The sequence below is a fragment of the Brachyhypopomus gauderio genome, chromosome 2, assembly GCF_052324685.1.
Source record: "Brachyhypopomus gauderio isolate BG-103 chromosome 2, BGAUD_0.2, whole genome shotgun sequence".
Taxonomy (NCBI): Eukaryota; Metazoa; Chordata; class Actinopteri; order Gymnotiformes; family Hypopomidae; genus Brachyhypopomus; species Brachyhypopomus gauderio.
This window is the reverse complement of record NC_135212.1, coordinates 16,063,822-16,088,723: the sequence shown is the minus strand read 5'-3', so window position 1 is coordinate 16,088,723 and position 24,902 is coordinate 16,063,822. Positions and strand designations below refer to the sequence as shown.

The 24,902-nt window shown below is 46.4% G+C and overlaps 1 protein-coding gene across 2 annotated transcripts in view; it reads left to right on the top strand.

The window, feature by feature from the left end:
- Nucleotides 1-24,902, top strand: part of LOC143489841 (sodium- and chloride-dependent GABA transporter 2-like) — a 78,580-nt gene that overhangs the window by 43,310 nt on the left and 10,368 nt on the right. For both annotated transcript variants that reach the window (XM_076988784.1, XM_076988785.1), the window contains 7 exons: nt 322-456; nt 1,560-1,663; nt 6,231-6,355; nt 6,564-6,676; nt 6,773-6,910; nt 7,322-7,424; nt 8,857-8,957. In XM_076988784.1, the coding sequence (XP_076844899.1) occupies nt 322-456; nt 1,560-1,663; nt 6,231-6,355; nt 6,564-6,676; nt 6,773-6,910; nt 7,322-7,424; nt 8,857-8,957 (819 nt within the window). The remainder of the gene's footprint in view (nt 1-321; nt 457-1,559; nt 1,664-6,230; nt 6,356-6,563; nt 6,677-6,772; nt 6,911-7,321; nt 7,425-8,856; nt 8,958-24,902) is intronic.

Below are 24,902 nucleotides of genomic sequence, written 5' to 3'. Positions count from 1 at the left end.
TGACTGGTCTGCACAGAGTCCTGACCTTACCCCAATAGAACACCTTTGGGATGAATTAGAGCGGAGACTGAGAGCCAGGCCTTCTCATCCAACATCAGTATGTGACCTCACAAATGCGCTTCTGGAAGAATGGTCAAAAATCCCCATAAACACACCCATAAACCTTATGGTTAGTCTTCCCAGTAGATTAGGAATTGGATGTGACTGAAGCTCATATGAGTGTCAAGGAAGGTGAGCAAATACTTTTGGCAATATAGTGTATTACAACTTGCATGAAATGCATCTCAAAAAAATATTGTACTCATAAAATATCATTTTTAGGTGGTGTATTTCACAGCAACATTCCCCTATGTGATGTTGCTCGTGTTGCTGATTCGAGGCCTGACACTTCCTGGAGCCCTACAGGGCATCATGTTTTACATATACCCTGACCCTCAGCATCTCCTTGACCCACAGGTGGCATTTCTCCCCTTTGCTCTTTTCCTTGGTTTGTGTAATGATTCTGATAGTATGTTTATCTGTAGATTTTTCCTCATATATGTTGAAAAGATATGTTTTACTCAGCAGGGTCTTAAGGTTCTTAATTGTTATCTTAATTAAGGCCTTCATTTTGCAAAATGTCAACATATGGAGAAATTGCAAGGATACATATGCTTCCTTGAGCTTTATTAGGGGCAAATCTTAAGGGTACTAAATGGAATAACTAAACACAAGACTAAGCACACAAAAGAACAGGCTAAAGATAATTGTAAAGCGGCGGCTCTCAGTCGCGAATTCCACCACAAGGTTTTTGTAACGGATGGGCTGAGCAGGTGGGACACAACTGCAGATTTGAGGAGTTTTAATGAAATAACTGACATAAAAATGACAGAACTCAACAAAGAACAGAGGTGACATGAAAGGCTAACATAAAATACATAGAAAGTGCAAGAATGCAAACAACAAGAACAAAACCAGAACTTACAACTTACTGCTTACAACTCACAATAACCGACAACACTAGAGACCAAAACACAGGACTTAAATACACTCACTAAACAAGGAACCCAACAAGACACACCTGAAGGCAATAACAAGGGGCAGCGAACAAGGCAGGGGTGTGAAGACAGAGACAACTAGGAATTTCAAAATAAAAGACACTCAAACACACAGAGAACAAAACAAGACATGACTGACAGAGGGGAGGCGGGAACCATGTGACAGTTTTAAAGTGATAGGGAAACCCAAGTGCCAGACCATGCAAAACAAAGAACAAAAACCTCCACCAAAAATGAAGGCAGGAAAAGCGCTGAAATAAGTTACCGTCGTACACTGACTACAGGAAAACCAGGGAGAACTAAAGACTCACGGAAAACTCAGCAGTAGAAACAGACCAGCAAACAAGAACTGAAAACAGGAGTATAAACATACAACACACAAGGAGTATAAACACACAAGAGACAATGACAGTACTAAATAAAACATTGATAATGTTGCCGTTAAAAAGAAACACTTGGTACTTAAAAAATCTGAGTGATCATGAAAAGTCTTTTTTTTTCTTTAATTTTTTCCTTATACAGGTGTGGATGGAGGCAGGAACTCAGGTCTTCTTCTCATACAGTGTAGGTGTGGGCTCAATTACTACATTAGGAAGCTACAATCCATACACCAACAACTGCTACAGGTAAATAAAAGACCCAATAAACTACATAAAGGTCAGTGTAAAGTATGATTTAGTCTGGATTTAAAAACAGCATTTTTTTTGTTTGCATTACGGTCTGAACAATATTGCAGACTTCCAGAGTTTAGGAACCACATAAGAAACAAGCTTCCTTCATCTCAGATACAAGACATAATAGGGCCTATACCTGCTTTAGTGGAATTAGGTGGTCAAATGGGATAAGCCAGGCTGTTGAGGGCTTTGCCATCCCTGGAAAATAGCAAGTCAACATGTGTGCCTGTGTAATGAGGGAGGATGTGGCCTAAGGAGATGAACACCCTATTTCAAGGTGTGCACAATTATTAGGCAGCTTTTTTCTTTAGGCAAAATGGGCCAAAAGAGAGATTTAACTGACTCTGAAAAGTAAAAAATTACCAAAGGTCTCTCAGAGGGATGCAGCACTCTTGAAATTGCTAAGATATTGGGACGTGATCACAGAACTATCAAATGTTTTGTTGCAAATAGTCAACAGGGGAGGAAAAAAGACGGAATTAAAAGGATTTGAGATGAACTAAGCGTGAAGCTACCAGGAACCCATTATCTTCCAGTTCTGTCATATTCCAGAACTGCAATCTTCCTGGAGTACCAAGAAGTACAAGTTCAGTGCTCAGAGACATGGCCAAGGTAAGAAAGGCTAAAACCAGACCAGTGACTCTTGACGGACTAGATGGATGGGCCCGTGGCTGGATCAGTAATGGAAGCTCCATTTCAAGTCAGATGTCAACCAGGTGGAGGTGGGGTACAGGTATGGGCTGATATCATTAAAGATGAGCTGGTCGGTCCTTTTCGGATTGAAGATGGGCTCAAAATTCCAAGCCTACTGCCAGTTTTAGCACTTTCTTTAAGCAGTGGTACAGGAGGAAGTCTGCATCTTTCAAAAAGACTTTTTATTTTTATGCAGGACAATGCTCCATCACATGCATCCAAGAACATCTTTGCATGGCTAGCCAGTAAAGGCATTAAAGATGAAAAATGCATGGTGTGGCCCCCTTCCTCACCTGACCTGAACCCAATTGAGAACTTGTGGGCAATTCTTAAAGGGGAGATTTACAGTGAAGGAAAATAGCACACCACTCTGAACAGTGTCTGGGAGGCTGTGGTTGCTGCTGTACAAGAAGTTGATTGTCAAACTGATCAAGAAACTGACAGACTCCATGAATGGAATTCTTATCACTGTTATTGAGAAGAAGGGTGGCTATATTGGTGTGACGGGCAGGGAGTGTGAAATAAAGTGGAAGCGATCACGCCAAGTCTCAGGGAAAAAGGATGGTTTAATTGAAAGTGCGCAAACCAAAAACCCGTAATATAGATCCAAATTATGGATATAATGACAAGCGGTTAACTGGTACAAAGACAAGACATATATAGGCAAACAAACGACCCTCAGGTGAGACGAATCACGGGCTCCACCCACCTGAGGGACGCACACAACGCAACAAAACAACAACAACAGCCGCTGTGGACGGAGGCGACCAGTAGGGGGCCGCCTCACCATGACAGACCCCCCCCACCAAGCCGCACTCACCTCCACTGGGTGTGTGGCACACAGCAGCTGCACACAAAACATAAAGGGGCAGGAAGGCAAGGACAGGCAGGGACACACCCCCTGCAGTCCAGGAGCTGAAACACAAAACACAAAACATTGATTAGCTCACCTCCCTGGGCGGGACCCTGGACCGACTGGGCCATTAACAACACAAAACCACGCCCCGGTCGGTCACAGGGCCCTCACGCCCTAACCGGCCTTCAGCCGGAGAGCCCCACAGGTGTGAGGACGAGGAGCTACGGCTCCTTTATAGTCCCTAGTGTGTGTGCGTGCAGGCTACCTCCCCGAGGCATGGCTACTTCAACTCCTGGACCTACCTCCACCCGGAGCTGACCCCTGCCTTCTGCTAGGGGCCACCCCAGCCTCCTGGGAAGTCAGCCCCAGCCGGGGCCTCCCTTTACAAGGTGGACTCCTCCACCCAACCCAGGAGCGCCAGAGACCGAGGCCCAGAGCACCCCCCCCCCCCCCCCCCCCCCGCGGGCTGGGGAGCAGCCCCAAGGGCCTCCTGGTCACCCCGAGCAGGAGGGAGGATCTCCATCTTCAGCAGGAGCTCTTCAGACCGGAGCCCCATGGTTCCCAAACATCCGGGGGTCCCAGCCCTCTAGGGAGGGGCTCTTTATGACCGGGCTCCGGTCACCCCACAACATAAGGGGGCTCCTGCCAGGTGGAGACCCCCACAAGGTCCAGGAACATCACGATCCACCGCCAGGGAGAAGCACCTGCACAGAACACACACACACACACCCAACCACACACCAACACAAACGCGCACCATTGACGCCCTCCGTGCCATACCCCATGGCAAGGGACCACAGCTGGTCCCCCCCCCCAAACACACATTTAAGGGGAGGAGCATGCGTGGAATTACACGCAACATTTCACATGCACGCGAGGACAAAACACACACGCAAATACTAGACAAACAAAAAAAACTGTGTACAAATAAACAGACGGGACCCACCAATGCGCGCTTTACATATACACACAAATAGTGACACGCCGCTCATGTTCGCAGTCGCTCCCGACATGAAACACAAGACAAAATGGGGAGTGAGGCGACGGTGAGGAGCGGCACCAGCGTCACACATAAAACATTTAACATGAAACACAACGAGCACACACACTGAACCACACGTCCGTTAACACGTACACACATTTTAACTCTCACAAAACACGAAGAGTCTTTCCAGGGAAGATGCCCTGGTCCTCGCCGTGCCACAAACACGAAAGCCCGGCGGAACTCTTCAAAACAGACAACAAACACGAAGAGTTGTTCCCAGGGAAGACAGCCCTGGTCCTCGCCGTGCCACAAACACAAAACAAAAGCACGGCGGAACTCTTCTCAAAACACCACACAGACAAACACTTACCACGAGACATGAACACGAACAAAGGAGAAAGAAGAAGAGACTGGCGGCTTCCGAAAGTGGCTGGTCATTCTGTGACGGGCAGGGAATGTGAAATAAAAGGGAAGCAATCACACCAAGTCTCAGGGAAAAAGCATGGTTTAATTGAAAGTGCGCAAACCAAAAACCTGTGACATAGATCCAATTGAAGGATATAATGACCAGCGGTCAACTGGTACATAGACAAGACATATATAGGCAAACAAACGACCCTCAGGTGAGACGGATCACGCCCACCTGAGGGACACACAACGCAACAAAACAACAACAACAACAGCCGCTGTGGATGGAGGCGACCGGTAGGGGGCCGCCTCACCGTGACAATTGGTCACTGATCTTTTTTTATATGTCAGAAATGCTTAGTGGAAGGATTTGAGTTGATAGTTTATAATTCTCACTTGAACAGATAAAAATTAAAAAGTAACATGTTAAAATGTGTTTTTCATTTGGCTGCATAATAATTCTGCACAATAATAGTTGCCCAATAATTGTGCACATACAGATATTCTCCAAAGAAAGCCCAAACTTCATTTATACATTCTGAAACATTCATGTTTGAGGTTTATTGACATTGTGGATTAACCGAGAGCACTGTATAATTAACCAAGAGCACTGTACCTCCTTAATAATTGCACACAATGTATGATTTTTTTTAGTAAGGATATGGGCAGCCCTATTTGTAACTAGCCAAACCCTACTTAAAGAGCAGCAGTCAGCCAATCAGCAATATGTATATTATATAAGTAAAAATAAATTCCAACTGAATTACCTATTTTACTAACATAGGAGAAATTTTCATCTTAGGAGCATGTCCACTGTGAGAGACATAATCTAAAAAAAATTTTTTATATTATGGAATTCTTGGTCAGCATATATCATTTTGCTGTAGAGCTATGCAGTAGTGCACCTTGCACCTTTATTCCAGTGATGATCATATATATTTCCAGGAAAAACCAGTTGTGTCCAAAAATGTTTTGAGTTTCGTATTTGTAATCGATGTGAACACATGAAAAGGGCTCTCTACTCAATCCAGCAGTAATAGCAGGCAAAGTACATGTAATTAGATTAAGTCAAGTCAAATTTATTTATATAGCACTTTTTACAACACATGTTGTCACAAAGCAGCTTTAGAATCGTATGGGTCCAGATCCCTAATGAGCAAGCCAAAGGTGACAGTGGTAAGGAAAAACTCCCTACGATGGTGGGGATTAGGAAGAAACCTTGGGAGCACCAAGACTCAAAAGGGAACCTGTCCTCCATTGGGCGGCCTGTTAGCACAAGTCCGTATTTGTGGACAAAAGGTGGTAATGGTAGATAACTAAAAATTAATTTGCAGTATATTATATGCATTCATATAAAAGTAATTATCATTATTTCAGGTCCCATACATATTATATTTAGATTATTAAAAAATAATAATAAAACTGAGTCATATGTCATATTCAGTGTAGAACCTTGTATGATCCAAGAAAGTGACAAGAAAATAAAAGTGCCTGTGTCTGCTTCCTGTTAAGTAAAAAAATATCTACTTCACAGTATGTGCATTTCTGTGTGTGTGTGTGTGTGTGTTGTTTGTCAGAGATTCTTTTTGGCTATGTCTTTTGAACAGCTGTACAAGCTTGGTGGCAGGCTTTGCTGTATTCTCAGTTCTGGGCTTTATGGCTCATGAGCAGGGTGCTGCAGTAGAGGACGTAGCAGAGTCCGGTACCACAGCATTCACCACAAACAGCCTCCCAAACTAGGGGACCCATAGTTTAAAATGGACAGCAGTAAAGTCTGTTTAAATCTGTTTGAATATGTTTTAAACATCTTCACAGATTACAATATTTGAGATCCCCTTTAGCAAAATGATTAAATTAGAGATTGTTATTCAGATCAAATCAACACTTAAGAGCTCTTATGACTCTCTTAGGACCTGGTCTAGCTTTTATAGCTTATCCTCAGGCAGTGGCTATGATGCCTTTACCTCACCTATGGGCTGTATGCTTCTTCTTTATGATTATTCTGCTTGGCCTGGACACACAGGTATGTGCTCTCTCACTTTCTCTCTCACTCACAGACACACAGTTTATACAAAGTATTGAATATTGAGTTATGTTGTGCTTTTCTCCTTACTTTCAGTTTGTCTGTATGGAGGTGATCATTACATCTGTGACAGATATTTTCCCTACAGTGCTGCGCAGACCTGGGAGGAGAGAGGTTTTTCTCCTACTCTTCTGCCTCATCTGCTTCTTCAGCCAAATCATCATGGTTACAGAGGTCCAGTTGGGGAATGGGGTCAAAAAGTGTATAAAAAACTAGTGCTGTCAATTCCAGGTGCCGCGATTAAAAGTCCTCACCAGGATTTTGCTCAAGCTTGCTAGATTTTCTAATTAGCAATCCAGGAAAAATTAGTGGAATCAACACAATCCAGGAAGCCTGAGCAAAATCCTGGTGAGGACTTTTAATCGCGGCACCTGGAATTGACAGCACAAAAAAAACACATAAGAGAGACAGAAAAATTGGCATGTATGGCACTACTAAATCTAGAATGGCATGCTTTTCTTAAACAGGTGTAAGATAAGGTACCCTAAGGTATACATTAATGCTTTGAAATGTTTGGAAATTTGATAGATTTTCTCACAACATATTCATCAAACATTAAAATGTAACCTGTGCTCTGTCCAGTAGGGGGGAATGTATGTGTTTCAGTTACTTGACTACTATGCCTGTAATGGTGCCTGCCTCCTCTTCTTGTCTGTGTTTCAATCACTGGCTGTGGGTTGGATCTTTGGTGAGTTAGGCCGTAACAAATCTTAACCCATAACACTAATTATAGTACCCAACTCTAGCCCTTAACTCTAACATTACTAATTCTGACCCTGGACCTAAGCACAGACATCCCTCTAACACTCACACATACACACTAAGGATTTATATCTTCACCACTAAGGTAGATTCGATACACATCTTGATACACTGTCACTGAAACGATATAACTGCGATACTCTGAAACCCCTTGTCAATACGATGCGATACAAATCACTCCTGTTCACGATATGATGCGATTCATAATGATTTGATAACGATATGACTTATTATATGAGGATTCGGTTTGATAAATGATCATTCGATACAATTAGTTGAGGTTTGAGGATGTATTGGCCTAACCCATCAGTTTTCTTAACTCAATAGCACAATTCTACTTAACTCTCTAACAATTTAAGGGATGTATCCATCTGGGGTGGGTTTCCCGAAACGTTCGTAGCGCTCGTAACATCATATGAAACGTATGAGGTTAAGAAGTACTTAGCGCTAAGAACGTTTCGGGAAACTCACCCCTGGTTGTTTTCAATGGAGCAACACCAATACATAATATAAAAAATGCATAATTCAGTATATTCAGACAGAGCATTAATTTATTCAAGTGAATTATTAAGTTATTTTCTCCATCTATATTTATACAAAACGTTTAAAACACAAGATGAACAGTTTTTAAAAGTACTGTATTAACATAGTGAAAATTATGATCTGCAACACTACTGTCTGCTAGACTTACGAGGGGGTAGCGGCCGCAGAGATGTCCACACCGTGCCGTCTTTTCATTTGTGTCGCCAGGTTCGTTGTGCTAGTATTTGATAGCCCCACGGCATTGATTGCAGATTGCGTGCGTCTTGTCAAGTTGACCACCTCGCTTAAAAAACCCGAAATATTGCCACACGTTTGATTTGTGTGTCTTTTTTGGTGCATTAAATATATTTGTCGTTGCTAATGCTCTCGTTTCCCTCCGTCTTTGTTGTGTACGGTATGTTGCCTCTGTAAATACATTAGAATAAGGAATAGATACTGGAAAACAAAACAACCAATTTAACCATGGTATTTGCCGATGCAAAAAGGCTAGAGTCGATGCACCGTAAATTCGCCCGCAAATTAAACCCGATGCACGTTGAATCTACCGGTGCAGTCGAATCGCAGACATGTGCCGATTCACCGATGTGAATCGGTGAATCTTCCCATCCCTAATACACACAGTAACACCTTTATGGTCCTTTTCTCTCCACCAAACACAAATATAGTTCCACGAGAACCAAGAAATTAGACCTATTTGTCTTTTATGGTTTAACTGTATGTCCACGATACAAATGAACACATATTTAATGTCTACTTACATGTAGTGCCATCTGTCATTTGCCCCCTTTCCAAAGTCATATGTTTGTCTACCACAGGGGCAGAACGCATGTGTGATATCATTGAAGATATGTCAGGGTCGTATCCTAATTTCATCTTTAGGCTGTGCTGGAAATACCTTACCCCTCTCATTTCTGTGGTGAGTTTCTGTGTGTTTATTTGTTTGTATATTATTACAAATAAAATTAAATTTACAATTTACAAAGACTGGAAACTAAAGCAAACATTTATCTAACTTTGGTCCATGATGGTGACTCAGAAATCAGAGAGAATTGTCAGACATATTAAGAAAAGCAATAAGTATTCAAAACTTTTAAAACCGTGATCTGTAAGAGGGCATCATATAAGAATATGATAATGAGTATACATTAAGAATGTAATTATCAACACTGATGATGGGTAAACTGGTCTGATTGCTGCCTTGTCTGAAACTGAATCTCTCATCTCAAGCTGGTTTTATGAACTACGTCATAGCTGTATTTGACAATTCAGCCCGGGATATCTCAGATGTCATGTGTCAGGGTTTGCCACCCATATAAATTTGAGCGTCATAACTAGCAGAGCGCAAAATGATTGTCATGGACAAAGAATATGATTTTACTGATGTCTAAAAGGGCAGGATAATAGGGAATGTAGATTTCTAAGAAATCACTATCACTGTGAGATGTTCTAGAGCAGGGATGGCCAAACCTATACTATGGTACTGCAAAGAGCCACATTATGTGCACACATATATTTAGACATAATTGGGAAGCAGGCCTGGTTCTAGGCGGCGTTGACTGGGGGTGCATGGTGTTTTAACTGCATTGACCGAGGGGGCATCATATGTTGAAAACATATGTGGAGTGTGATGGGCTTTTTTTTTTTTTTTTAAGTTGGACAGCCGCATTCTGGCTAACCATGTTCTAGTCAAGTCAAGTCAAATTTTTATATATAGCGCTTTTTATAACACATGTTGTCACAAAGCAGCTTTACAATCGTATGGGTCCAGATCCCTAATGAGCAAACCAAAGTCGACAGTGGCAAGGAAAAACTCCCTATGATGGTGGGAATTAGGAAGAAACCTCGGGAGGAGCAAGACTCAAAAGGGAACCCATCCTCCATCGGGCGGCCTGTTACCACAAGTCCGTATTTGTGGACAAAAGGTGGTTCTACAGTTATAGTTATGGTTCTAGTTCCCCGGCCAAGTAGTCATAGTCCCTTCGGTGTAGATGGTGAGCCTCAGGTAGGAGCTAGCATCAGCACATCCTCTTGCAGCAATGGCACTTCCAACCCCGGCATCAGAACATCCACTGGCAAGCCAGACCATCTCCCAGGTGCCTGTAGGTGCTTGCATGCAATCGTCTTGGGTAGAAGCATGCAAAAAGATAGACAATACAGACTGAGTGTGTGGACATCAATTTAAGCCATCATTGATTTAAACGTACATAGCTCACGTGCCAGTGATTAGCATGTGGCTCCAGCAGGCTAATCTATAGCAGCACAACTAAAGGGAGGGGTTCAGAGGTGACCACAGTCATGAGGGCTCACTAAGACATTGCTTTCCAGTCTAGTCATTGTCATAACTAGAGTGATGCCATGACACAGCCGGATGACATCATCAACATCTCAGATTACCAAAAATCTCAATGTCTGGGGGCCCCCCAGCCCCACACCTTACAAGGGGAATATTAACTGAAGGCTTGATTAAATAAGTGAGTCTTACGTCTAGATTTAAAGACCTCTTATGCCAGGGGTGCCCACACCTTTTCAGATTGCTACTTATAAGATGACCAAGTCAAAATGATCCACCTACTATAAAAATGTAAAACAAATGGATTTCTTCTATATTATCATTATTTAAGTTATTATTAATAATTAATAATAATTCATTATATTTATAAAGTATTTTAAAGTATAGCTAATTGTAGTGAGAAACAATATCCTTCCAAAGTTGCTGGGTCAAATCCTCGGTCATGGCTTCAGAGCGCCGTGTGTGTCACGGTGAGGCGGCCCCCTACCGGTCGCCTCTGTCCACAGCGGCTGTTGTTGTTGTTGTTTTGTGACGTCGTGTGCGTCCCTCAGGTGGGCGGAGCCCGTGATCCGTCTCACCTGAGGGTCGTTTGTTTGCCTATATATGTCTTGTCTTTGTACCAGTTGACCGCTGGTCATTATATCCTTAATTTGGATCTATTGCACGGGTTTTGGTTTGCACACTTTCTATTAAACCATCCTTTTTCCCTGAGACTTGGCGTGATCGCTTCCTTTTTAGTTCGCACACCCTGCCCGTCACAGTGTGACAGTATTCCTCGATAGCTGGAGAGCTTTGATTGAAGATAATATTTCCGATTTGTTTTAAAGACTCAGAACAAGGAATTAGCGGCTTCAAGAAATGCCTCTTCTATCAACTGTCTTGGAAGGACTTCTTGTGCTTAACAATTAAGTGACTCACCCAAAATGATGCTTCAGTGGGTGCCTTCGCTTTTGTGGTCGGATGTGAGAAAAATGACTGCTGTCTGGTGAAATTCTTTCACCTTTCTCCTTCTCCTTGACAGATGAGGCAAACACACTTAGAATATCCTCCCATTCTGTATTGTATTGGTAGGTTTTAAGCTTCTTACTCGGACCAGCTACGGCACTCATTTTTATACCCTTTGTTGTATTTAGTTTAAACAAATTGGAGGCTAGCTACCCTGCAAGGTAACTGAACAAGTTAGCGCGGTTTAATGAGCATGCGTAGGTTGTCAGAAGTTCAGACATCACCTGTATGTCAATCAAAATACAACTGTCAGTGCAGATGGATGATAGCCTGTCATTCATCCCCTACTTTTTAATGTCATGCGATCTACCCACACTTCCTTCACGATCGACCAGTAGATCGCGATCGACGTATTGGGCACCCCTGTCTTATGCCAATGAGACAGTGAGTCTACAACCTATTTAGTAGAATATTAGGTAACCCTTTACAATACGGTTCCTTAATTAATGTTTAAGTACTTATTAACTAAGCAATAGGTAATGGAGAATTATCGTCAGTTTTACTTTAATTACTCTTCACTATAATAAACTACTATGTTAGGTCACATGTAAGTAATTAATAAGTAGTCTTCATCAATTTTCGTAACTACTTACTTTTGGTTCCTTAATTAATGTTTAAGTACTTATTAGCTAAGCAACAAGTAATAGAGAATTATCACCATAGTTTTCATTAATTACTCTTCACATATAAGTAATTAATAAGTTGTCTTCATCTATTTTTGTAACTACTCACTTAATCAGTCCTTCATTAATGCTTATGTACTTGTCACTCAGGCGTGTCTTTGTGTGCATGTGCGCTGGTTTGGGTACGCCCCTGTGTGTGTGTGTGTGTGTGTGTCTAGCGATGTCTAGACAATCGTATTTGTAATTTGTTTCACCCATCTCTAGTCTCATTGCACATGTTCTGTATTATTATTGAGATATGTAAGTGTGTGTCCTGTCCATGTCCTTCATCTGTCAGGGTTAGACCCAGGCACGTGCCTCCTGCCGCCACTAGGCGGAGCACGCGAGCTAGACCCAGGGGCAATCAAGCCCAATAGACTGCAGCTGTCGGCAGCCTATTTAAGACGGGTGACTTCAGCAACCCATTGCTAAAGTTGTTAGTTGTTGTTTCACTCACAGCCTAAGCCAGTTACTCTTGCCCTCGTGCAGTGACTTCATTTCTCTAGTTCTTCCGTTTCTCCCCTGAGTGTTCTCAGGTTTTTCTCTCTTTTTCCTCTCTTCTTTGTCGGTTTGTCTACCAGTGTTCTGGTCGACAGGCTGACAGGTACCAGGTAGAAGCTTTAGGTCTTGCTACCTAAGCTTCATCTCTTATTTTTTTCATTTCTTAATGTTTCCCCTTTTTGATACGTTGAGCCGTTCTCCGTGTGATTTTCGTTTTCCCTGTTTTTCTTCAGTGACGCGTTGACTTCTTTTCCGCGTGTTTTTTGTTTGTTTACTTACCTGGGTTTTATACGCACGTCGATTTCCTCCGTCGTTCTGCTGTTTTCCCTCTGGGTTTTTGTTTTCGTTTTCCCGCTTTCGGTGAGGTTTTAGTTGGCTATTTTTTGCCGTTTTGCTTATAGTGGGTAGCGTTTGGGTCCTAATCACGTTTAAACCAACGCGTCACCGCCGTGACCGGAGGCGGCGCGTAACATCATCAGTTGTTGTTCGACCTTTGTCATGAGTGTTGTTTGTTTTCGTCACTGCTTTAAACACTGCTCCCGCCTCCTCCTCCAGCTTTCCCAATTCTCTCCTTGTTACCTGCAACCACACCTCTCATTAGAACTGACAGGTACCTTGTTGTGACTGTGTATTTACATCCTAGTTTCTTTGTGGTCTGTGCTGGCCTTTGTTAAGTTTATTCACGCTATTTTCCATGACAACGCTGGGCAGGGCCATCTTGGTTGACTTTGTGTTAGAACTTCCGGTGCTACGGATACGCTGATACCAATTACAAGCAAAACGACAACAAACACAAAATGACTAGCATAATATGTTCAGTTAGAGCAGAGGTGGCCAACCCGTCAGAGACCAAGAGAGGTTGCGAGTGTAAATTATTAGCGGGGGGGATATAAAATGGACACAAATTAAGTAAAAAAACAAACACAAACTTCGATATAAACATAAGGCATGATGTGCTTCAGGACTTTGTCACGTTTGGAGCACTACGAGCTCTATTATGTACGCAACTGTTGTTTTCTAGGTGAAAAGTGGATAAACTCCGTTATCAACACTCGTTACAACGCAACTGACCTGCGCTCACCTTTAGGAAGAAGAGAACAGTGTCAGTTTTGAAGCTCCCTCAGTCATCTGCGGTGCCTTTGCTGAACCTCGTATGTGGTTTATTCCAAAACGTGTGACAGAAGAACCGCGTCTCACCAACGAGACTCAAATCACAATCTAAATATCACAAATACTTCATGCCGCTAGTCTCCCGTTTTCCACTACGCCGGTTTTAAAAGTATTAGCGGCTCGCTAGGCTTGTAAACAAACCGCGCTCCACGAAGGTGTAGCAGTGTGTCGCCCACAGAGTGATGAGGTAACCGGGCCACGACACACACCGTTAGTGCAGGTGAGAGTGGACCGGCTGGGGAGCCGCATGAAACCAGGCAAAGAGCCGCAGGTTGGCCACTCCTGAGTTAGAGGGTGTCACAATAATTGGAAGAAGAGGAAAACTTGGCTTGACCAACAGTGTTACGAACACAGCTCGAAAAGATCTGAGTGTTGCGGGGCACCTTATAACTTATATCCACCGCCTTCCAAAGAAGAGGACCTGCGTCTAAGGCTGAAGGCGCTAAATTTAAAACATCCACCCAAACGTCCATACATATGCTCTTATCATTTTGTGGAGGGGAAACCAACACCAGATCATCCTTATCCCGAGAAATGGCTCGGTTATGAAGCTCCGATTAAGCAAACGCGTCAGGTGCTTGTGAGGCTATCAGATAAGTAACTATTTTATAATCAGTGGCCACATCTTTTCCTTACATTCATTTTGTAATTTTAAGTAATTAAGTAAAGAAGTTAATAGACAAGAATGCCTATTTTATGAAAAAAATCATTAAAATGTAGTAGTGTACACTAATGCGAAAATAGCTGACCGGAAGTTCTAACACAAAGGCGGAAGAAATACACACTTGAAAGTGGGCGTGGCGAAATACGGTGAATAGCCTTGTGTGGTAGGATGTTCTTCTAATATACAAGAGTTATATTAATATAACTCTTGTATATTACAAGAACAGGCTACCACACAAGGGGGAAGGTGGAGGAGGAGGCGGAGCCAGACGTGATATCTGATTTAATCTGGGAAAAGCATGGGCCTTAACAACAAATAGCAGTAATTACGAAATAGAAGAGAGGCTACACTTTACTATTATACACTGCACACTATAACACTTCCTCATTGAAATTACAGGTCATTACAATGAGGAGTACTTAGTGCTAAGTAAACCGTACTGTTAGGTAAATACGTGATTACTTATTCTGAAGTTACTTACTGTGACGTTACAAGCAGGTAGGATACCAAGACGGGAGCAGCGTTTAAAGCAGTGATGATAACGAACAACACAACACTCATGACAAAGGTCAAACAACAACTGATGAAGGACATGGACAGGACACACACTTACATATCTCAACAATAATACATAACGTGTGCAACGAGACTAGAGATAGGTGAGACAACTTACAAAGGCGATTCTCTAGACATCGCTAGACACACACACACACACACAGGGGTGTACCCAAACCAGCACACATGTACACAAAGACACGCCGGAGTGACAAGTATATAAGCATTAATGAAGGACTGATTAAGTGAGTAGTTACAAAAATAGATGAAGACAACTTATTAATTACTTATATGTGAACTAACAGTGAAGTGAAGAGTAATTAATGAAAACTATGATGATAATTCTCTATTACTTGTTGCTTAGCTAATAAGTACTTAAACATTAATTAAGGAACCGAAAGTAAGTAGTTACGAAAATTGATGAAGACTACTTATTAATTACTTACTGTGACGCTGGAGGCGTCGGGACAGAGGCAACCGGAGACGGGGGTTGAACAGAAGGATGTTTATTGTCCATGGCAACCAAACCAGTAAAGCTCTTAGCGCACACACTGCAAGTGATGCAAGGTAAAGCTTGTAGCGCACACCAGTAAAGCTCTTAGCGCACACACTGCAAGTGATGCAAGGTAAAGCTCGTAGCGCACACTAGTAAGGCTCCTAAAGCACGCACTGCAGGTGATGCAAGGTAAAGCTCGTGGCGCACACGCAGGTAGGGAACGCAGTGACGGACACACAGAGACCAGAGACGCTCATGTAGCGGCAATGTGCAGCACTGGACCAGACGACCTGCGGGCTTAAGAAGAGCAAAGTAAATAAGAAACAGGTGTTCAGTATACTGGTGATTGGGACTGTGGGAGTGGTTGCGTGCGCGGGGGTGTGTGCTGGGATCGGCTGCTGGCCGGGATGCGCGCCCTCTGGTTGCGACCCGGCCCCCTCACCGTGACAGAGCCCTCCCCCAAGGACCCCTCCCCAGAGGTGGGGACTCAAGTCACATGACTTGGACTCGAGTCAATAATATTAAGACTTTTGACTTGACTTGAAAAAATATTCAGAGACTGAGACTTGACTTTTACACCAATAACTTGGGACTTGAATTGGACGTGAACCTGTTTACTTGCAAAGACTTGATTTTTTTTACCCCAAATCTAAATTTTAAAACGCATATTAATATTTATAAAGTGCGCCCCATTAATTTCATTTCCGTCCTTCTGACGCAGACCGGTCCTCTGCTTTTCCACACTCTGTACGTTGTGTGTGTGTGTGTGTGTGTGTGTGCATGAGCTGCAGCACAACCAATCAAATGGGGGGGTCAGCGAACGTGAATTGTTACTGGGCGGGGTGTAAAATGGACACAAATTAAGTATTATATCGCGATCGATCGATTGCCAGTGGTTGGCGCCAGAGCAAACTAGTAACTCATTGAATCATAGATGTGTGTAACGTAGCTTGCGCCACGGAGCGAGGAGACGGACACAATCGCTGAGAAGAGCGAGATTTATTCAGGGGAATACCGTATTCATCGTCGGATAGCCAGGCAGGGTCAATCACAGGAGGGCAGTCCGTAAAACAGGCAAAGACAGGCATCACAAGACAGGGGGCACGGGAAACAGGAGAAACACGAAAACGGTCAGGCACAGAGAACAGCGGTGGGATAGACACGATCACACATAAATTCAAAATACCGGACAAAGGACAAGGGAGACTCAGGGGCTTTTATACACAGAACTAAACTAGGGACAGGTGATGACAATGACACAGGGGCGTGGTAACAAACGAGGGATTCATAAAACTAACGAGCAGGGCGGGACAAACGGGCAAGAACACAGACACGAGGGAACCCAGAGTGACAGCTAGGAGAGGGGGCGTAGCCGCACGTGACAGAACCCCCCCTCAAAGCGTGCCACTCTGGGGCACGCAAGGGCAGACAGGACAGGGAACCAGACTAGGACAAGACAGGGAACCACGGAACACGGCGAGGGACAGGGACAGCAGACACGGGACGGACCGGAGGAACAGACCAGGGGAAAGCAGGGCACGGAGACCGGGGCACGGCAGGGACAGGGGGACCAGAGACGGGCCAGGAGCTGGGCTGGGGCATGGCGGTACACGGGGCACATGGAGACCGGACAGGGCAAGGAGCAGGGCCGGACAGTACAGGACCGGGGACAGACACGGGAGTGGGGCCAGGGGACAAGGCGGAGGCAAACACAGAGGCAAAGACACCATGAACAACGGAGACAGGCACAGGCACAAGGTGGGTGACAACTTGGGGAACAGACATGGGGACAGGGACAGAGACGACACCACAGGAAACAGACACGGGAACAGGAACACAGACCTTGACAGACACAACCACGGGGACAGGGACCAAAACAAAACCAGGGATGGGACCAGGGAGCAAGGGGAACACGGGCAACGGAACATAGGAGGCAAAGGGCGGAGCAGGGGGAACACCAAGTCCATGCCCAACAGGGGGCAGCACAGTCTCTGGGGCGACAGGTGCGGCCGGGCGGCAGGTAGCGGGAACAGGAGCCGGCAGACAGGCAGCGGGAACTGGAGCCGGCAGACAGGCAGCGGGGACAGGCAGGGTCCGCTGGCGGGCAGCGGGGACAGGCAGGGTCCGCTGGCGGGCAGCGGGGACAGGCAGGGTCCGCTGGCGGGCAGCGGGGACAGGCAGGGTCCGCTGGCGGGCAGCGGGAACGTGAACCGGCGTGGACGACCCCTCCAGGGTCGCGGGGACAGGAACCGGCGTGGATGAGACACCCTCGGGGGGCGGAACCACCGGGCTGACGTCCTCAGGGGGCGGAACCACCGGGCTGACGTCCTCAGGGGGCGGAACCACCGGGCTGACGTCCTCAGGGGGCGGAACCACCGGGCTGACGTCCTCAGGGGGCGGAACCACCGGGCTGACGTCCTCAGGGGGCGGAACCACCGGGCTGACGTCCTCAGGGGGCGGAACCACCGGGCTGACGTCCTCAGGGGGCGGAACCACCGGGCTGACGTCCTCGGGGGGCGGAACCACCGGGCTGACGTCCTCGGGGGGCGGAACCACCATACTGACGTCCTCGGGGGGCGTGACCGCCATACTGACGTCATCGGGGGGCGTGACCGCCATACTGACGTCATCGGGGGGCGTGACCGCCACACTGACGTCATCGGGGGGCGGGACCGCCATACTGACGTGGCTTGTACTCCCCCCCAAAAAATACTTGGGGGTGTCGCGATGAGTCGCTGGCGGGATCAGCGGCGGTGGGTCCTCCTCCTCAGGGTCCTGGGTGAGCCTGGCAGAACACACAGACACAGAAGCTCCTCGGTTGCTCTCTCTGCTGCGGCTCCGCCTCCCTTGAGGCGCCGGGAGCTCGCGGTGGTCAGAGAGAGTCAACCGAGGGTTAAGTGAATACTTGTCTGTGCGCTCAGACCGTCTGCCCGCTGCTTGCACTACAGGGGCTTTTTCCCCGTCGTGTTCGCAACACCGGGCAGACACACAGCGCTCAGATGGAGTCTCGTCGCGGAAGCCAGTAGAAAGAGACTGCGCTTTCTTTGGTCGGCGACGAGACTTCCTTGTACCCGCAGCGCCAGGGGTATTCCTGTCTCTGGTTTGTTCGCACTGAAATACCGGAGAGTCGAACCGGATTAAACCAGCCGACATCCATTCACAGTGTTTGAACTCACCAGAGTCTCGCTCTCTCGCTGTGTCCTTGATAGGTCCGGTATTATGTAACGTAGCTTGCGCCACGGAGCGAGGAGACGGACACAATCGCTGAGAAGAGCGAGATTTATTCAGGGGAATACCGTATTCATCGTCGGATAGCCAGGCAGGGTCAATCACAGGAGGGCAGTCCGTAAAACAGGCAAAGACAGGCATCACAAGACAGGGGGCACGGGAAACAGGAGAAACACGAAAACGGTCAGGCACAGAGAACAGCGGTGGGATAGACACGATCACACATAAATTCAAAATACCGGACAAAGGACAAGGGAGACTCAGGGGCTTTTATACACAGAACTAAACTAGGGACAGGTGATGACAATGACACAGGGGCGTGGTAACAAACGAGGGATTCATAAAACTAACGAGCAGGGCGGGACAAACGGGCAAGAACACAGACACGAGGGAACCCAGAGTGACAGCTAGGAGAGGGGGCGTAGCCGCACGTGACAATGTGGATCAGAGGTAAATAAACTAGATTTTTTTTCGGCGTGAGAAATCGGATGTGTGGCGTGAGAGCGTGTGAAGACGGTCAAATGCGTGTGTCTCACGCTCAATGCGTGAGAGTTGGCAACCCTGGGTTCTGTATCTGAACTCAGGGAAGAGAGCCTCTCTCTGTCACCATCATATCCAGTTCTATCTCAGCATGGATTGTGTATTTGAAGTGTACATCTACGTCGAGAAAAAAATATATTGACAAAAGTGGAGCGAGTTTTCAGCTATGGGGGCATCATTCTACGGCCTCATCGTGCACAAATGACATACAGACTTTTGGCCAGTTTGGTCTTTTGCAAATGCAATGCAGAATAGTTTACTGAAATGTCTAAAGTTGCAGATTCCTGTTAATTGTTCAGTTCTTATATTTGTTTGTCTTGTGTCACTCACACATGGACACACATGTTTTCTAAGAAACCAGATAAGAGAAGAGAGGGAAAAATGCTGTTATGGTTCTTTGTATTGTACTGTGAAAATATCAGCACTTTTTATTTGAACATGGAGTTCTACTTATAACTTTCACAGAATATTTATTTCTGGAAAATTGTAGTTTAAAGTATGAATATTTTTGCAGCTAAGTTTTAAAAATTGAACTGTGCAATAAAGAGGTGTAATTTTAATTTTTTTTATACTTCGTGTTTTCAGTTGCACATGTTTTATCAAGATTTGAGGAGAATACAGATTTAAAAAAGAACACATGTCTATTATTTACATTTAAAATATACCTGCAACATTGGTAAAAAAAAAAAAAAAAGACTCGAAAGGACTTGAAATTCCAAGTTTCAGACTTGGGACTTGACTGTTGCCTGTCTTGAATCGAGACTTGACTTGACTGTCTTTGCTTGAGACTTGACTCGGGACTTGAGGATAAAGACTTGGACTTACTTGAGACTTGCAAAACACTGACTTGGTCCCACCTCTGCCCCTCCCGTCGACTCCCACGCGGTCTTCCCCGTCGCCGTGGAGCTGGCCGGTCTGGATGTTCCCTGTGGAAGTCGGCGATAAGGGAGGGGCCTACCACCTGAGAGGCCGGTATCCAGGAGCGCTCCTCCGGTCCGTATCCGACCCAGTCCACCAGGTACTGTAAGCCACCTTTTCTGCGCCTTGAGTCCAGTAACCTCTCCACGAGGTACGCGGGTCCGTCCGATAACTGCAGCGGCGAGGGCGGCCGTGACGTCGAGGCCTCCTCCAATGCACCTGCTCTGTATGGCTTGAGAGCGGACACATGAAACGCACGCGACACACGTCTGTCTTCGGGCAGACCGATGCGGTAGGTCACTGGGTTAAGCCGCCTCAAGATGACGTACGGGCCGGCATATCTCTCCCCCAGTTTGCCTCTCCTGCCCAGGCGTCCATCTTCGGTGGAGACCCACACCTTATCCCCTACCTGATAAGATGGGGCCTCTCCCCTCCGACGGTTGGCTTTCCTTTTGAATCGCCGGATCGCCTCCCTCAGCCGCTGCTGGGTGTCCTCCCACACTCGCTCGCTCCTCTTACACCACTCCTCGACGATGGGCTGGTCTGAGGATGCGGCGTTCCAAGGATAGAGCGGCAGCTGGCGACCGAGCACGCACTCGAACGGTGTCATCCCCGTGCTGGAATGGGTGAGGGAGTTCTGTGCGTACTCGGCCAAGGGCAGAAGGGCGCACCATGTGTCCGCGTGCTCGCTGCAGTAAGCGCGCAGGAATTTTCCCACCTCCTGGTTCGCGCATTCCACCTGTCCATTAGCCTGCGGATGGTAACCAGAGGTTAGGCTCACCATGATGTTCAGCTTGGACAGGAACTCCCGCCACACACGCGAGGTGAACTGCGGTCCCCTGTCCGACACGATATCCTCAGGCAGACCGAACTGCCGGAACACGTGCCGAAACAGAAGATCCGCAGTCTCCCACACAGTGGGCAGGCCCCGCAAGGGGAGGAAGCGAACCATCTTCGAGAACCGGTCTATCACCACCATGATGACCGTGTTCTCCTCGGACGGGGGGAGGTCCGTGACAAAGTCCAGAGCGATGTGCGTCCACGGCTGCTTGGGTGCAGGGAGAGGGAGGAGCTTACCCGCAGGACGAGTGTGTGGCACCTTGCACCGTGCACACACCGCACAGGACGCCACCTGCTGCAGTACGTCCCGGTGCAGCCCCGGCCACCAGTAGCGAGCCCCCAACAACTGAGCCGTTTTTGATACCCCTGTGTGCCCCGTCCCCACTGACGTATGAGCCCAGCTGATGAGGGCACTACGGTACGCGGGGGGAACGTACTTACGGTGCGGCGGGCAACCTGGATGCGGGTTTGCTGCCTCGATCTCCCGATCGATCTGCCACTCCAAAGCTCCCACGACGCACTCAGGCGTAAGCACCGGCTCCTCGCTCGTCGACTCCGTACTGCCAGGAAAGGACCTAGATAGCGCATCCGCACGCTGGTTCTTCTCTCCTGGCCGGTATGTCAGAGGTGGGGACTCGAGTCACATGACTTGGACTAGAGTCAGACTCGAGTCATTAATATTAAGACTTTTGACTTGACTTGAAAAAATATTCAGAGACTTAGACTTGACTTGGACTTTTACACCAATAACTTGGGACTTGAATTGGACTTGAACCTGTTTACTTGCAAAGACTTGATTTTTTTTTTACCCCAAATCTAAATTTTAAAACGCATATGTAACGATTCAAGGGGCGGTTGTGACGCAAACGCAGGTATATAATAGATTTATTAAGTAGAAGGACACAAGACACTAAACACAGGAGAGCTAATAAACAAGGAAGTAAGTAAACAAGGGGGACCATACAAGCAACTAAACAGCTAATAGAACAATACGGAAGCTAACACGTAGTATACTCAAACGGAACATATATAAGCACAGTAAACACACGCTACAGACAGGAACATCTATACAACATGATATAGACTAACCAAGGGGACAAGAATTCAAAGGCTACAACCCTAAAGAAAAGTAAGCGGGAGTTAGACAGGGCAGGACAACGTTAACTAAATAAGAACATGCAATGGACACTAAAGAACTGAACCAGGAAACAGATGAAATGGGAAGCATAAGGCACAGGGCTAGTCAAGACCACTAAACAGGATAAAACAGTGAACTAACATCGAGAGCAGGGCAAGGAGTAACCACAAACACACTACTTTAAACAGGGACGGAATACACAGAGGGGGAGGTAGGACAATGAGAATACAGACACATATAAACAGAAGAGACCAGGCAAAGAACAAGAACATAGCATGAAATTAAGCAAGCAGGAAAGACCAAGGAAAACACAGCGGGATACACTTACAAACAAGGAATGACCGACACGGGAGTAAAACACTAGGGGGTTTTTATGCACAGAAACAAGATGGTGAAACGAGACTCAGGTGTATGGGACTAACGACGAGGGCGTGACAGAGGGAGGGAGGAACGAATGGGAGCGGGGAGCTAGGCGGGACCAGGGAGGAGGGAGGGGCTGGACGTGACAGCATATTAATATTTATAAAGTGCGCCCCATTAATTTCATTTCCGTCCTTCTGACGCAGACCGGCGTTACACCAGATTCTGTGACCGTCGAGTTTTGTGACCACAGGGGGCGCTATTTCACAGTTTCTGTTCAGAGGCACAAACGCTTTACGAATGCTACGTAAACTACGCTGATGCACTTTCTTTACTCGTTTTGTTGGTGTCCACGAGCCAAAATATGACAGATGTTTATATTTACATTTATCGTCTCTTAATTACATAAATGTACTTAAACAAGATTTACCATCCCCTCACCATTGCAGCCAACAAAGAAATCATGAATGGGATGTAGAGGTGAGCCTTTTTAACTGGGGTCACCAATTCTGACGGCAGCCATCAGAAATTGTGACCCCACTGAATCTCCAGGTAACAATAGTAGCCTACACCGTGACCCCACAATAACAGAAAACAATGAAAAAATAACCCTAACCTTTTATTAGTCTATATTTAAACATTTTATTCAAATGTTTAGAATAACCATTCGTAATGACAGCATCTTGCTTACGATGAAGCTTGCTATTTTCGTGTAAAATGATGTAACGAAACATTCTTGTTTAAGTACATTTATGTAATTAAGAGAAGATAAAATGTAAATGATCTGTCATCTTTTGGCTGGCGGACACCAACAAAACGAGTAAAGAAATGCATCAGCGTAGCATTCGTAAAGCGTTGGTGCCTGTAAAAAAAAAAAAGACTCGAAAGGACTTGAAATTCCAAGTTTCAGACTTGGGACTTGACTTGACGGTTGCCTGTCTTGACTCGAGACTTGACTTGAGTTGACTGTCTTTGCTTGAGACTTGACTCGGGACTTGAGGATAAAGACTTGGACTTACTTGAGACTTGCAAAACACTGACTTGGTCCCACCTCTGCGGTATGTCACCTGGAACTTGAAACGAGAGAAATACAGAGACCACCTGGCTTGACGGGCGTTCATCCGTTTCGTGGTCCTGATATATTCCAGGTTTTTGTGGTCAGTAAGCACGGTGAATGGATGCTTAGCTCCCTCCAGCCAATGTCTCCACTCACCGAACGCCTTCCGCATGGCCAACAACTCACGGTCTCCCACCCTGTAGTTGCGCTCGATGGCGGTGAGCTTCTTAGAATAGAAGGCTACGGGACGGAGGGAGCTATGCTTTTTCGGCCGCTGTGACAGCACCGCGCCTACTCCCACGTTCGACGCGTCTACCTCCACTATAAAGGGACGGTTCGGATCCAGTTGGTGCAGAACCGGCACGTCGACAAACGCTTGCTTCAGCTGGTTGAACGCTCTCGTAGATCTCTCTGTCCAGCGAAGCTTAACTCCTCCCCCTCTCAGCATGTCAGTAAGGGGCTCTGCGATCTGGCTATATGCGCGAATGAACCGCCTGTAGAAATTCGCGAAGCCCAGAAATCTCTGCAGCTCGCGCCGTGTGTGAGGCTGCGTCCATTTCACGACCGCCTCCACCTTCCTGTGCTGCATGTGCACGGAGCCTGGCCTAATGGTGTAACCTAGGAAGTTCATCTCACTGAGATGGAACTCGCACTTCTCGAGCTTGCAATACAAACGATTGCACAAGAGCGTGCCCAGAACTGCCCGTACATCACGCACATGTTGGTCGTAGGAGGGAGAATAGATCAGGATGTCATCGATGTAAGCGACAACGCATCTATTCAGATACTCCCTTAAGACCTCGTTAATGAATGCCTGGAAGAACGACGGAGCAGACGCCAAGCCATAAGGCAAGACGCGATACTCGTAGTGCCCCGTAGAGGTACTAAACGCCGTCTTCCATTCATCACCCTCGCGTATGCGAATAAGGTTGTAGGCGCTGCGCAGATCTAGTTTAGTGAAGACTTTAGCCTTCCTTAACTGCTCCAGCGCCGACGGCACTAGAGGCAGCGGGTAGGCAAAGTTCACTAAGAGGGAATTGAGCCCTCGGTAATCTATGCATCGCCTCAGCCCACCGTCTTTCTTCTTTACGAAGAAGACGCTGGCTGAGGCGGGAGAGGTGGAGGGAGTAATATAGCCCTGAGCGAGAGCCTCCTTAACATACTGAGCCATGACCCGCTCCTCTTCCTGAGAAAGTGGATAGACTCGACCATGCGGTGGCGTAGTACCTGCCTTGAGGGTGATGTGACAGTCCCAGCGTCGGTGGGGTGGTAACTGGGTGGCCTTGGCAGCGCTGAACACCTCCGCTAGATCACGGTACAGAGCAGGAATGACTGGGGTGGAGCTGATGTTAGGGCTCTCAACGCTGGTGGATTGCGCGAACACACGGGAGGGAGACCGGGTGCCTTGTAGGGGCGCTACCCACTTTAGCAGCTTAC